Consider the following 15,986-nt stretch of genomic DNA (forward strand, 5'->3'; position numbering starts at 1 on the left):
GGAGAATAAGAAGTTTTGAAAGGAGGTAAAAAATAATGTGAGAAAGATCTATTTATCTATGCTGTCAATGGACTGAACCAGGGTGTGTGAAGCGTCTGGGGTAAACCATGGAAAGTTTTGTGGGGCCTGGATGTGCAAAGAGCTGTGGTTTCAGTGCATTACACATGACAGTACAGACTAAGTGTGAATGAATGTGGCCTTTTTTGTCTTTTCCTAGTGCTACCTTGCTGGTGTGTGTGTGTGTGTGTGTGTGTGTGTGTGTGTGCTATTTCATGTGTGGCAGGGTGGTGACAGGAATGGATGAAGTCAGCAAGTATGAATATGTACATGTGTATATATGTATATGTCTGTGTATGTATACCTACCTCGCAAACGCGGGAGACAGCGACAAAGTATAAAAAAAAAAAAAAAAAAAAAAAATGTATACATTGAAATGTATAGGTATGTATACGTGCCTGTGTGGGCGTTTAAGTATATACATGTGTATCAGGGTGGGTTGGGCCATTCTTTCGTCTGTTTCCTTCCACTACCTCGCTCACGCGGGAGACGATGATTAAGTATAATAATAAAAAATAAATAAATAAATAAATAATAATCTGTATCTCTGATGCCTGTTTCAATTGGAGCTCACTAAGAGGGTAACCACAGCAATAAAGCCTCCATAACTTATGAACTTCAGTGCCACTTCTCAGCCTTTTGTGCTCCTACCTAATTTTCCTTCTGACTACTTCTATCCAATGCTCCTACCTAAAACTTCTACCTAATGGTTCTTCCTAATGCTCCTGCCTAAATGTTTCTACCTACCCCTCCTTCCTTTTTGACAAAAGGCAGGGCTAGACCAGAGTGCTCACTACAGGAAAATCGAGTTATGAAGAATGAGCTGTGCGAGTTATGTATGTCAAGTGTTACATATGACAAGGAGAAACTGCATGTGTGTGGACAGAATGCCAGAAGGTCATGCCTTTATCCATTACTGGCACCACCCCACAGGAAAGCATCACCATCCCCTGCAACAGTGAGGCAGTGCTAGAAAACATACAAAGAAAGGCCACATCTACTCACATCAATCCTCTAGCTGAGTGAAAGACAGAATAAATGGAAATATCAGATAAGGGAAGAAAGAGGGAGGTATTGATGACGTGAGGAGATGGAATGAGTATTCTGAAGGATTATATTACACATGTTTGATGACAGAATGTGGCAGAGGAAGGGTGTTTGACTTGGGTGGTGTGCCAAGCAAGACAATCAAGGCAAGTGGTTTGTTGTAGAAAAAAGAGGAGATGAAGCCTTGCAGAATATGAAATATGGCGAGATGGCTGGAGTGGGTGGCACTGCAGATGAATTTATCAAGAAAGGGGGTGATGGTGTTGTTGATTGGTCAGTAAGGAGTTTTACTGGACCATGGTAAGGTGCCTCAGGGTTGGCCACATGCCTATATAGTTCCATTGTATAAAAGCAGTATAAAAGCAGGAGAGATAAAGGTGAGAGTTCAAACTACATATGCATAAGTTTGTTGAGTATACCTGGTAAGCTGTATGGGAGGGTATTGATTGAGAGGGTGATGGCACTGTCCAGAGCATCAGATTGGGGAGGAGCAGTATGTTTTTCAGAAAAGGTAGAAAATGTGTAGATCACGTGTTTGCTTTAAAGATTTTGTGTGAGAAATACTTAGAAAAATAGAGGTAGTTGTATGTGGCATTTATGGATCTGGAGAAGGCATATGAGAGGGTTGATAGAGATGCTTTGTGGAAGGTATTAAGAATATGTGGTGTGGTAGGAAAGCTCCTAGAAGCAGAGTTTTCATCAAAGGTGTAAGGTAGAGTGGAGAGTAAATGGTTCCAAGAGAAGGTTGGTCTGCAGAAAGGACGTGTGGTGTCACCAAGGTTGTTCAATTTGTTTATGAGTGGGGTGGCGAGGAAGGTAAATGCAAGAGTCTTGAAGTGAGGAGTAATTATGAAGTCTATGGGGGATGAGAGGGCCTGGGAAGTGAGTCAGTTGTGCTGATGATACAGCACTAATGGCAAATATCTGCGAGAGAACATGACAATGAATAGAACCATGGAAATGGAACCAAGTCATAGGGTGGAGGAAAGCCGATGGCACAGAGAGAACTGAAGAAGAGAGAGAGAGAGAGAGAGAGAGAGAGAGAGAGAGAGAGAGAGAGAGAGAGAGAGAGGGGGGGGGGGGGGGCAGAGAGAGAGAGAGGGGGGGGGCAGAGAGAGAGAGAGAGAGAGAGAGAGAGAGAGAGAGAGAGAGAGAGAGAGAGAGAGAGAGAGAGGGGGGGGGGGGGGGCAGAGAGAGAGAAAGAGAGAGAGAGAGAGGGGGGGGTTAGTGCCAGGAAACAGACAAAGAAAAAATGGCCCATCCACTCATATACAGACACATATACATAAACATCCATACACACACACACACACACACACACACACACACACACATATATATATATATATATATATATATATATTTTTTGCTTTGTCGCTGTCTCCCGCGTTTGCGAGGTAGCGCAAGGAAACAGACAAAAGAAATGGCTCAACCCACCCCCATACACATGTATATACATACGTCCACACACGCAAATATACATACCTACACAGCTTTCCATGGTTTACCCCAGACGCTTCACATGCCCTGATTCAATCCACTGACAGCATGTCCACCCCGGTATACCACATCGATCCAATTCACTTCACTTCACTTCCTCCAGTTTTTCTCCATTCAAACTTACCTCCCAATTGACTTGACCCTCAACCCTACTGTACCTAATAACCTTGCTCTTATTCACATTTACTCTTAACTTTCTTCTTCCACACACTTTTCCAAACTCAGTCACCAGCTTCTGCAGTTTCTCACATGAATCAGCCACAAGCGCTGTATCATCAGCGAACAACAACTGACTCACTTCCCAAGCTCTCCCATCCCCAACAGACTTCATACTTGCCCCTCTTTCCAAAACTCTTGCATTTACCTCCCTAACAACCCCATCCATAAACGAATTAAACAACCATGGAGACATCACACACCCCTGCCGCAAACCTACATTCACTGAGAACCAATCACTTTCCTCTCTTCCTACACGTACACATGCCTTACATCCTCGATAAAAACTTTTCACTGCTTCTAACAATTTGCCTCCCACACCATATATTCTTAATACCTTCCACAGAGCATCTCTATCAACTCTATCATATGCCTTCTCCAGATCCATAAATGCTACATACAAATCCATTTGCTTTTCTAAGTATTTCTCACATACATTCTTCAAAGCAAACACCTGATCCACACATCCTCTACCACTTCTGAAACCACACTGCTCTTCCCCAATCTGATGCTCTGTACATGCCTTCACCCTCTCAATCAATACCCTCCCATATAATTTGCCAGGAATACTCAACAAACTTATACCTCTGTAATTTGAGCACTCACTCTTATCCTCTTTGCCTTTGTACAATGGCACTATGCACGCATTCCGCCAATCCTCAGGCACCTCACCATGAGTCATACACACATTAAATAACCTTACCAACCAGTCAACAATACAGTCACCCCCTTTTTTTAATAAATTCCACTGCAATACCATCCAAACCTGCTGCCTTGCCAGCTTTCATCTTCCGCAAAGCTTTTACTACCTCTTCTCTGTTTATATATATATATATATATATATAAACCATGGAAAGTTCTGTGGGGCCTGGATGAGGAAAGGGAGCTGTGGTTTCAGTGCATTATTACATGACAGCTAGAGACTGAGTGTGAACGAATGGGGCCTTTGGTGTCTTTTCCTAGCGCTACCTCGCACACATGAGGGGGTTGTTATTCCATGTGTGGCGAGGTGGCGATGGGAACAAATAAAGGCAGACAGTATGAATTATGTACATGTGTATATATGTATATGTCTATGTGTGTATATATATGTGTACATTGAGATGTATAGGTATGTATATTTGCGTGTGTGGACGTGTATGTATATACATGTGTATGTGGGCGGGTTGGGCCATTCTTTCGTCTGTTTCCTTGCGCTACCTTGCTAAAGCAGGAGACAGCGACAAAGCAAAATATAAGCAAATAAATAAAATATATACACACTTTTTTTCATACTATTCGCCATTTCCCATGTTAACAAGGTAGCGTTTAGAACAGAGGACTGAGCCTTTGAGGGAAATCCTCACTTAGCCCCCTTCTCTGTTCCTTCTTTTGGAAAATTAAAAATGAAAGGGGGAGGATTTCCAGCCTCCTGCTCCCCTTTTAGTCGCCTTCTACGACATGCAGGGATTTCATGGGAAGTACTCTTTCTCCCCTATCTCCAGGGATAATACACAGACAACAATGTTGTATGGTTGCGAGGCGTGGGCTATGGATAGAGTTGTGCGCAGGAGGATGGATGTGCTGGAAATGAGATGTTTGAGGACAATGTGTGGTGTGAGGTGGTTTGATCGAGTAAGTAACGTAAGGGTAAGAGAGATGTGTGGAAATAAAAAGAGCGTGGTTGAGAGAGCAGAAGAGGGTGTTTTGAAATGGTTTGGGCACATGGAGAGAATGAGTGAGGAAAGATTGACCAAGAGGATATATGTGTCGGAGGTGGAGGGAACGAGGAGAAGAGGGAGACCAAATTGGAGGTGGAAAGATGGAGTGAAAAAGATTTTGTGTGATCGGGGCCTGAACATGCAGGAGGGTGAAAGGAGGGCAAGGAATAGAGTGAATTGGAGCGATGTGGTATACAGGGGTTGACGTGCTGTCAGTGGATTGAATCAAGGCATGTGAAGCGTCTGGGGTAAACCATGGAAAGCTGTGTAGGTATGTATATTTGCGTGTGTGGACGTGTGTATGTACGTGTGTATGGGGGTTGGGCCATTTCTTTCGTCTGTTTCCTCGCGCTACCTCGCAAACGCGGGAGACAGCGACAAAGTATAAAAAAAAAAAAAAAAAAAAAAAAAAAAATTTATATTTCATTTATTTATCATTCTTTGTTGCTGTCTACCGTGTTAGCGAGGTAGCGCAATACACAGACGTACACGTTTACAAATTCATACTAGACTGCCATCATCCATTCCTGACGCCACCCCATACCACATGAAACAGCATTGCTACCCCCTGCTTCTGCTAGGTAGCGCCAGGAAGACGGACAAAAGAGGCCACATTCATTCACACTCAGGCTCTAGCTGTTATGTGTAATGCACCAAAACCACAGCTCCCTATCCACATCCAGGCCCCACAGACCTTACCATGGTTTAACCCATACATTTCACGAGCCCTGGTTCAGTCCACTGACCGCATGTCAACCGCAGTATACCACACCGTTCTAATTCACTGTAGGTCTTGCACACCTCTTACCCTCCTGTATGTTCAGGCCCCAATCACTCAAAATCTTTATCACTCCATCCTTCCATCTCCAATTTGGTCTCCCACTTCTCATTGTTCCCTCCACCCGTCACATATATCCTCTTTGTCAGCCTTTCCTCACTCAATCTCTCCATAAGTCCAAACCATTTCAACACGCCCTTTTCTGCTTGCTCAACCACATTCTTTTTATTTCCACACATCTCTCTCGCCCTTTCACCACTTACTTGACTGAACCACTTCACACCACATGTTGTCCTCAAAAATTTCATTTCCAACACATCCATCCTTTTCCGCACAACCTTAACTATAGCCCATGCCTCGCAACTATATAACATTGTTGGAACTATTATTCCTTGAAACATACCAATTTTTTCTCTCCAAGATAACATTCTCTCCTTCCACACATTCTTCATTGCTCTTAGAACCTTCGTCTCCTCCCCCAACCTGTGGCTCACTTCTGATTCACTGTTAAGTACACTCCCAGATATCTAAATCACTTTACCTCCACCAATTTTTCTCCATTCAAACTTACATCCCAATTAACTTGTCCCTCAACCCTACTGAATCTAATAATATTGCTCTTACATTTTTTTTCATCCATATATGCCGTTTCCTGCATTTCCAGGGTAGCATTAAGAACAGAGGACTGAGCCTTAGAGCCTTGCAGCAGAGGTGTGTGATGTCCCCATGGTTCTTTAATTTGCTTATGGATGGGGTGTTAAGGAAGTAAATGCAAGAGTTTTGGATAGAGGGTGAGTATGCAGTCTATTGGGGATGAGAGGGCCTGGGAAGTGAGTCAGTTCTTGTTCGCCGATGATACAGCTCTGGTGGCTGATTCGTGGGAGAAACTGCAGCAGAAGTTGATCACTGAGTTTGGAAGAGTGTGTGGAAGGAGAAAGGTGAGAGTAAATGTGAACAAGAGCAAGGTTAATTATTAGGCTCAGTTGGGATGTAAGCTTGAATGGAAAAAAATTGGTGGATGTTGTGTTTCAGATATCTGAGAGTGGACTTAGCATTGAATGGAATCATGGAAGTGGAAATGAGTCACAGGGGGTGAAGGTTTTGGAAGCAATGAAGATTGTGTGGAAGGAGAGAATGTTATCTTGGAGAGCAAAAATAGGTATGTTTGACGGAATAGTATTTCCAACAATATCATATGGTTGTGAGGCATGGGCTATGGATAGGGTTGTACAGAGGAGGATGGATGTGTTGGAAATGAAATGTTTGAGGAATATGTGGTGTAAGGTGGTTTGATAGACTGAGTAATGAAAGGGTAAGAGAGATGTGTAGAAATAAAAAGTGTGTGGCTGAGAGAGCTGAAGAGGGTGTGTTGAAATAGTTTGGACATACGGAGAGAATGCGTGAGGAAAGATTGACAAAGAGGACATATATGTCAGAGGTGGAGGGAACAGGAGAAGTGGGAGACCAAATTGGAGGTGGAAGGATGAAGTGAAAAAGATTTTGAGTGATCAGGGCCTAAACACACAGAAGGGTGAGAGGAGTGCAAGGAACAGAGTGAATTGGAATGATGCGGTATACTGGGGTCAACGTGCTGTCAATGGACTGAACCAGGGCATGTGAAATGTCTGGGGTAAACATTGGAAAGGTCTGTTAGGCCTGGATGTGAATGGGGTGCTGTGGTTTTGGTGCATTACACATAACAGCTAGAGACTGAGTGTGAATGAATGTGGCCGTTTTTGTCTGTTTTTGTGGAGCTACCTCACTGAAGCAGGGAGTAGCAATGCTGTTTCCTGTGGGACACACTAGCAACAGGAATGGATGCAGGCAAGGAAGTATGAATATGTAAATGTGCATATAAGTACATGTCTGTGTATGAGTATGTATATATGTTGATATGTATATGCATGTATACATGCATTTATGTATATATATGTGCATGTGAGTGGATGTGCCATTCAACTGTTTCCTGACATGGGAAATGGCGATCAAGTATAATAAATAAAAATAAATATATCACCATATACACACATACACCTACAGACATATACATATATACACATGTACATATCCATACTTGCTTGCCTTCATCCATTCCTGGTGCTATCAAGCCCCACAGGAAACAGTAATGCTACCCACTGCTTCAGTGAGGCAGGCAGTGGCAGGAAAACTGACAAAAAAGGCCACATTTGTTCACACTCAGTCTCTAACTGTGTGTGTAATGCACTGAAACCACAGCTCGATACCCACATCCAGGCCCCACAGACCTTTCCATGGTTTACCTCAGACGTTTCACATGCCCTGATTCAGTCCACCGACAGCACGTTAACCTCAGTATACCACATCGTTCCAATTCACTCTGTTCCTTGCACTCCTCTAACCCTTAATCCTGCTGAACATAACCTTGCTCTTATTCACATTTACTCTAAACTTTCTCCTTTCACATACTTTTCAAACTCAGTCGTCAACTTCTGCACTCCTCTCACCCTCAACCCTGCTGAACATAATAACCTTGCTCTTATTCACATTTACTCTGAACTATCTCCTTTCACATACTTTCTCAAACTCAGTCATCAACTTCTGCAGTTTCTCACTTGAATTAACCACCAGTGCTTTATCATCGTCAAACAACAAATGAATCACTTCCCAGATAGAGTTGCATGCCTTGTGCATCATTATTATCAAATGAGAGACATAAAGAAATAACCAAACTTAAACTTACTCTTCCTGCCTCCCTTGTAATAATATTCCTCTTAACATGTGCATATACCTTAAACTGGCAATATGTGTCTATAAGACATATTACCTAATTTCAACATCCATTTAACACATCAATTACTGAAGACCATTCAGAAATGCACATAAAAAATTAACATTTCCAAGTAAATTTACCCATCAGACAAGCAAAGCCATCCACTGTTCGTAATAATCAGTAGAAATGATCATGCAAAGCCATCAACTGTTTGTAATAATCAGTAGAAATAATCATATTTTTGCAATGGAATTTCAACAATATTCCCATTGTGTACATCCCATTGTGTACAATCACAATAAAAAGCACTTCTTACTTACAAGGGTTTCTTCAGCATTCATAATCTATTTATTAAAGTTTACTACACATTCAGTTAAAAAAAAAAAACTATTTTAAACAAATGCTAATGCAAAGTAAATCTTAATATCATGGTACATTTATCACAAAAACCAAAAAATAAGAAATAAACATTAAAAACTATAACACATTTAGAGCACATGAAACAAGACTTGGGGCCTCCAGCTACAAAAAATCTTTGTGCAGTATTGAATGCATCATCAGTAGCTAAATGAGGAGCCAAATTCAATAACATAAAACAAACTGGCCAATACATACTAATGCCCAATCTTTACTGCTGCTAGTACATCCAAATAAACGACATGTTAGTGCAAACTTATTCATTACTACCAGCATAATCAAATGTCTAGCAGTGCAAGTAATAACCTTGGAAAGTAACCCTTCATCATAATTCACCAACAAAAATAGAATATTTCAAATGTCTCTCAACCAAGGTTAAGTGTTCCCTAGTGTCATACATAAAACATCACAGATACCCATAATTCCTAAACCCTCTAGCAATGTGAGTTCAAGACACAACAAAGGACCCTACATATTTAGCACCAACCATACAATGCTGCAAGCTTACTATATTGCGACATATTGTTCACCCACAGCAGCTCAACACCAACTGTTCCTACTGTTCACGACCACGTGCCCTGGTATACTAAGCACCAACTATCCACTGCTGCAAGCTTAATCAAAGGCCAATTGTCATGCAGCCAAATAAGTTCAACACCTGTTCAAAAGTGTTCATAATGCATAATTTCAATACATACAGTAAGATCTTACTGAAAGTGCACATCATATTCCAAACACTGTAAATGAAACCAACCCAATTATGCTTAGTGATTAGCTTACACCTTCAGGAACTGAGAATATACCCTACAATCATTGTAAGTTAAAAAAAAAAAAATTGCATATCAAAATGAAATGAAAGAAAAAATAAATACAATGGAGCTTACAGCTGTTATCTAGATGTATATTATCAAATAAACAAACTGACAGCTGAAACTTGAATAAAAACTTTTGTTACTCATGACAAAAGAGTATATTCTCCCTAAAGGCCACATGAATTTTATCAGCAAGACTGTAATTCAATATCCAAGCAGATGAACATTTAGTGACATGCTTAAAAGTTCATCAAAATAAAACAAGGAATCTTTACAAGAGTATGTTAATAAATTTTCCACTGAATACCTTAACCACCTTATACATACCTAAAGAAAATTTACAAATAAATATTTGACAGAATTACCAGTAAAGGCTCCAGGCAAAATTAGCAGTAAATTTTTGAGAAAAATTAGGATGTAAAAAAAATAATAATAATAATCTTGACACAATAGGCAACAACATAATCCTAAAACCAGATTGGTAATTCAATGCCAACATTATAGCCCATTTCATTCTTTATTCTTTTCATAATTATATAAAAGAATAGGTTAGGGCACTTGAGCAAGAACAGGACGAAATGAACCTGTGTGTCTTCCTTAGTTTGCGTCACTTTCTTTATCTTGTAAGAGCGCAGGAATTCAGAACGGCGCTCACTGGATATACTGGGGTCCTCGATGGGCTTGGCCTATATGGTGTTGGCAGAAAGGGGCAAGAGGATGGGGGTAAAAGAATGGCTGTTAGTTTCCTATACCACCACAAAAATATTTTCAATGAAGTACAACAATGAAATGTCTTATTACATTACCATAGCATCCACTAGAAAAAAAAATTGCTAAAGTGGATATATACAATTTCACCAGCTCCTGCTCATACTGCTTCTGTGAAAGCTAACACTGAAAAGGATAAAATAAGGTTATTTTCATCAAGTATTGAATGCATATACCTTAGTAAAACAGTCTGAAAAGTCATTCAATACAGTTCGCAAATAATAATCTGAAAGTCATCATATCTGCTTACCCCTTAACATCTCATTACGCAATCCTTTCCAACACTCAAAAATCACACACTTCAAATTCTTTAAAAATTGCATTTAAACTTATTATTTCAAAGATATTCATAAAACAACAAAAAACATCACCCGAAAAGGATTTTTCATCCTTTACTTTTACTGTAACAACATGTAATTCTGAAGATGTTTCATCCCATGATTTGAAGTACAATCATAAGGCCCAAGTATCAGGTAAGTTGCCAATGAACGTTAATCACTCATTTGACTTAAGCCTAAATACTGACTACTGATCATCATTGTTTTATCTTACAAAATAAACCTTTCCTTATTATCATGAATAATGTTTTATTGTGTATAATAAACACATTCTTAATATAATCAATGTCATTCAAAATCATCAGCTACACAAGTCTGATGCAGTGTTGTTAAGGAAAGGCTGGGTGGCAACACTGCCTCACCTTCAACTTCTGATGCTGAAGTCAGCATCAATAAAATCACTCTCTACAGATTATCACCATCAAATAATTCTGGATCATCTGCCTAGTCTTCCAAACTTAGCTAAAGGCTACACAATTTCCTTCCTAAAAATAAATCATAAACATGTGCTCTATGGCAGAGGTGGGGATGAATGACTGTGAGGATAAATTTCCATGCACTGCCACCTCCGAGGATCGATGAATGGCCTTGACATTAAGGCATTAACCTGTATATGCACTCAGCTTCCCTAAATATCCATCTGGAGGCATCACAAGATTATATTTATATATATATTTTTTTTTTTTTTTTTTTTTTTGCAGCTGTCTCCCACGTTTGCGAGGTAGCGCAAGGAAACAGACGAAAGAAATGGCCCAACCCACCCCCATACACATGTATATACATACGTCCACACACGCAAATATACATACCTACACAGCTTTCCATGGTTTACCCCAGACGCTTCACATGCCTTGATTAAATCCACTGACAGCACGTCAACCCCGGTATACCACATCGCTCCAATTCACTCTATTCCTTGCCCTCCTTTCACCCTCCTGCATGTTCAGGCCCCGATCACACAAAATCTTTTTCACTCCATCTTTCCACCTCCAATTTGGTCTCCCTCTTCTCCTCGTTCCCTCCACCTCCGACACATATATTCTCTTGGTCAATCTTTCCTCACTCATTCTCTCCATGTGCCCGAACCATTTCAAAACACCCTCTTCTGCTCTCTCAACCACGCTCTTTTTATTTCCACACATCTCTCTTACCCTTACGTTACTTACTCGATCAAACCACCTCACACCACACATTGTCCTCAAACATCTCATTTCCAGCACATCCATCCTCCTGCGCACAACTCTATCCATAGCCCACGCCTCGCAACCATACAACATTGTTGGAACCACTATTCTTTCAAACATACCCATTTTTTTTGATAATGTTCTCGACTTCCACACATTCTTCAAGGCTCCCAGAATTTTTGCCCCCTCCCCCACCCTATGATCCACTTCCGCTTCCATGGTTCCATCCGCTGCCAGATCCACTCCCAGATATCTAAAACACTTCACTTCCTCCAGTTTTTCTCCATTCAAACTCACCTCCCAATTGAATTGACCCTCAACCCTACTGTACCTAATAACCTTGCTCTTATTCACATTTACTCTTAACTTTCTTCTTTCACACAATTTACCAAACTCAGTCACCAGCTTCTGCAGTTTCTCACATGAATCAGCCACCAGCGCTGTATCATCAGCGAACAACAACTGACTCACTTCCCAAGCTCTCTCATCCCCAACAGACTTCATACTTGCCCCTCTTTCCAAAACTCTTGCATTCACCTCCCTAACAACCCCATCCATAAACAAATTAAACAACCATGGAGACATCACACACCCCTGCCGCAAACCTACATTCACTGAGAACCAATCACTTTCCTCTCTTCCTACACGTACACATGCCTTACATCCTCGATAAAAACTTTTCACTGCTTCTAACAACTTGCCTCCCACACCATATATTCTTAATACCTTCCACAGAGCATCTCTATCAACTCTATCATATGCCTTCTCCAGATCCATAAATGCTACATACAAATCCATTTGCTTTTCTAAGTATTTCTCACATACATTCTTCAAAGCAAACACCTGATCCACACATCCTCTACCACTTCTGAAACCACACTGCTCTTCCCCAATCTGATGCTCTGTACATGCCTTCACCCTCTCAATCAATATCCTCCCATATAATTTACCAGGAATACTCAACAAACTTATACCTCTGTAATTTGAGCACTCACTCTTATCCCCTTTGCCTTTGTACAATGGCACTATGCACGCATTCCGCCAATCCTCAGGCACCTCACCATGAGTCATACATACATTAAATAACCTTACCAACCAGTCAACAATACAGTCACCCCCTTTTTTAATAAATTCCACTGCAATACCATCCAAACCTGCTGCCTTGCCGGCTTTCATCTTCCGCAAAGCTTTTACTACCTCTTCACTGTTTACCAAATCATTTTCCCTAACCCTCTCACTTTGCACACCACCTCGACCAAAACACCCTATATCTGCCACTCTATCATCAAACACATTCAACAAACCTTCAAAATACTCACTCCATATATTTATATGTACATATATAAATATGAGATGGAGTGAGTATTTTGAAGGTTTGTTGAATGTGTCTGATGATATAGTGGGAGATAAAAGGTGTTTTGGTCAGGGTGGCGTGCAAAGTGAGAGGATCATGGAGAATGGTTTGGTAAAGAGAGAAGAGGTAAATAAAGCTTTGGGGAAGATGAAAGCTCGCAAGGCGGCAGGCTTGGATGGTACAGCAGTGGAATTTACTAAAAAAGGAGGTGACTGTGTTGTTGATTAGTTGGTAAGGATATTCAATGTATATATGGATCATAGTGAAGTGCCTGAGGATTGGCAGAATGCATACATAGTGCCACTGTATATAAAGGCAAAGGGAATAATGGTGAGCCTTCAAATTACAGGGCATAAGTTTGTCAAGTATTCATGGGAAATTATACAGGGGGTGGGGGAGTACTGATTGAGAGGGTAAAGACATGTACAGAGCATCAGATTAGGGAAGAGCAGTGTGGTTTCAGAAGTGGTAGAGGATGTGTGGATCTGGGGTTTGCTTTGAAGAATGTATGTGAGAAATACTTAGAAAAACAGATGGATTTGTATGTAGCATTTATGGATCTGGAGAAGGCATATCATAAGGTTGATAGATGCTTTGTGGAAGGTTATAAGAGTATATATAAGGTGTGGGAGTTAAGTTGCTAGAAGCAGTGAAAAGTTTCTACGAAGGATGTAAGGCATGTGTATGAGTAGGAAGGGAGGAAAGCGATTGGTTCCCCGTGAATGTCAGTTTGCAGCAGGAGTACATGATATCTCCATGGTTGTTTAATTTGTTTATGGATGGGGTGGTTAGGGAAGTGAATGCAAGAATTTTGGAGAGAGCGGCAAATATGCAGTCTCTTGTGGATGAAAGGGCTTGGGAAGTGAGTCAGTTGTTGTTCACTGAAGATGCAGCGCTGGAGGCTGATTCAGGTGAGAAACTGCAGAGGTTGGTGGCTGAATTTGGTAAAAAAAAAAGAAAAAGTAAAGTGTGTGAAAGGAGAAAGTTGAGACTAAATGTGAATAAGAGCAAGGTTATTAGGTTCAGTAGGGATGAAGGACAAGTTAACTGGGAGGTAAGTTTGAATGGAGAAAAACTGGAGGAAGTAAAGTGTTTTAGATAGCTGGGAGTGGACTTAGCAGCAGATGGAACCATGGAAGCAGAAGTGAGTCACAGGGTGGGGTTGGGGGTAAAGCGCTCTGGGAGCATTGAAGAATGTGTGGAAGGTGAGAGCGTTATCTCAGAGAGCAAAAATGGGTATGTTTGAAGGAATAGTGGTTCCAACAATGTTATATAGTTGCGAGGCATGCGCTGTAGATAGGGTTGTGCGGAGTAGGGTGGATGTGTTGGGAATGAAATGTTTGAGGACAATATGTGGTGTGAGGTGGTTTGATCGAGTACTTAATGAAAGGGTAAGAGAGATGTGTGGTAATAGAAAGAGTGTGGTTGAGAGAGCAGAAGAGGGTGTGTTGAAATGGTTTGGGCACATGGAAAGAATGAGTGAGGAAAGACTGACGAAGAGGATATATGTGTCAGAGGTGGAGGGAACAAGGAAAAGTGGGAGACCAAATTGTAGGTGGAAGGATGAAGTGAAAAAGATTTTGAGCATTCGGGGCCTGAACATAGAGGAGGGTGAAAGGCATGCAAGAAACACAGTGAATTGGAACAATGTGGTATACCAGGGTCGACACGCTGTCAAATGATTGAACCAGGGCATGTGAAGCATCTGAGGCAAACCATGGAAAGGTCTGTTGGGCCTAGATGTGGATAAAGAGCTGTGGTTTCGGTGCATTACACATGACAGCTAGAGACTGGGTATGAATGAATGGGGCCTTTTTCATCTGTTTTCCTGGTGCTACCTCGCTGAAGCAGAGGATAACGATGCTGTTTCCTACTTGTCGCTCAACCCTGCTGAACCTAATAACCTTGCCCTTATTCACGTTTACTCTCAACTTTCTCCTTTCACACACTTTCCCAAACTCAGTCACCAACTTCTGCAGTTTCTCATTTGAATCTGTCACTAGAGCTGTATCATTGGCAAACATCAACTGACTCACTTCCCAGGCCCTCCCATCCACAACACTCTACATACTCACCCCTCTCTCCAAAATTCTTGCATTTACCTCCCTAACAACCCCATCCATAATCAAACTAAGCAACCATGGGGATATCACACATCCCTTACACAGAACGACCTTCACTGAGAACCAATCATTCTCCTCCCTTCCTACTCGTACACATGCCTTACATCCTTGGTAAAAACTTTTCCCTGCTTCTAGCAACTTACCTCCCACACTATATACTCTTAAGACCTTCCACAAAGCATCTCTATCAACCCTATCATATGCCTTCACCAGATCCATAAATGCTACATACAAATCCATCTGTTTTTCTAAGTATTTCTCACACACATTCTTCAAAGCAAACACCTGATCCACACATTCTCTAAGTTGGAGCATAGTAATTGTATATATATAATAATGCTGAGGGATTCTTTTTCTTGTCCTAATCTGGTGCCAGTTAGTGTTCTGAGGACATTTGGTTTATATGTTCCTTTTGTGCTGATGTTATTGGTGTTAGGAGTGAATGTCCTGTGTGTGTTCAAGATGAATGGAAGATGTGAGCTGGCTTCATGTGTGTCTGGAGTTAAAATAGACATGAAATACTTCTGTGGAGATGCAAACATTTGGTTCCTGGTGAGCTATTGTTTCAGTTGGGTAATTCAATGCTATATGTTTGATGGTGGTCTGTGTGTTAGGGTGTCTTAATGTGACTGTGAGATTGTCAGTGCCAAAATTATTCACAATTTTCTTTTAACATTTTCATACTGTGCATGATATCTCCGCTTAATATTGTAAGCAATCTTGAAAGCTGTATTTTCAAAAAAGATGGAGTGAAAAAGATTTAGAGTGATCGGGGCCTGAAGATACAGGAGGGTGAAAGGCATGCAATGGACTGAACCAGGGCATGTGAAACATCTGGGGTGAACCATGGAAAGTTTTGTGGGGCCTGAATGTGGAAAGGGAGCTGTGGTTTCGGTGCATTACACATGACAGCTAGAGACTGAGCATGAACGAATGTGGCCTT

The 15,986-nt window shown here is 41.1% G+C and overlaps 1 protein-coding gene across 1 annotated transcript in view; it reads right to left on the reverse strand.

Moving 5' to 3' along the window:
- The window catches only part of LOC139756229 (uncharacterized), a 256,352-nt gene that overhangs the window by 167,255 nt on the left and 73,111 nt on the right, over positions 1–15,986 (reverse strand). The window contains exon 6 of the mRNA XM_071675386.1: positions 9,861–9,962. Within this exon, the coding sequence (XP_071531487.1) occupies positions 9,861–9,962 (102 nt within the window). The remainder of the gene's footprint in view (positions 1–9,860; positions 9,963–15,986) is intronic.

The sequence above is a fragment of the Panulirus ornatus genome, chromosome 21, assembly GCF_036320965.1.
Source record: "Panulirus ornatus isolate Po-2019 chromosome 21, ASM3632096v1, whole genome shotgun sequence".
NCBI classification, from domain to species: domain Eukaryota; kingdom Metazoa; phylum Arthropoda; class Malacostraca; order Decapoda; family Palinuridae; genus Panulirus; species Panulirus ornatus.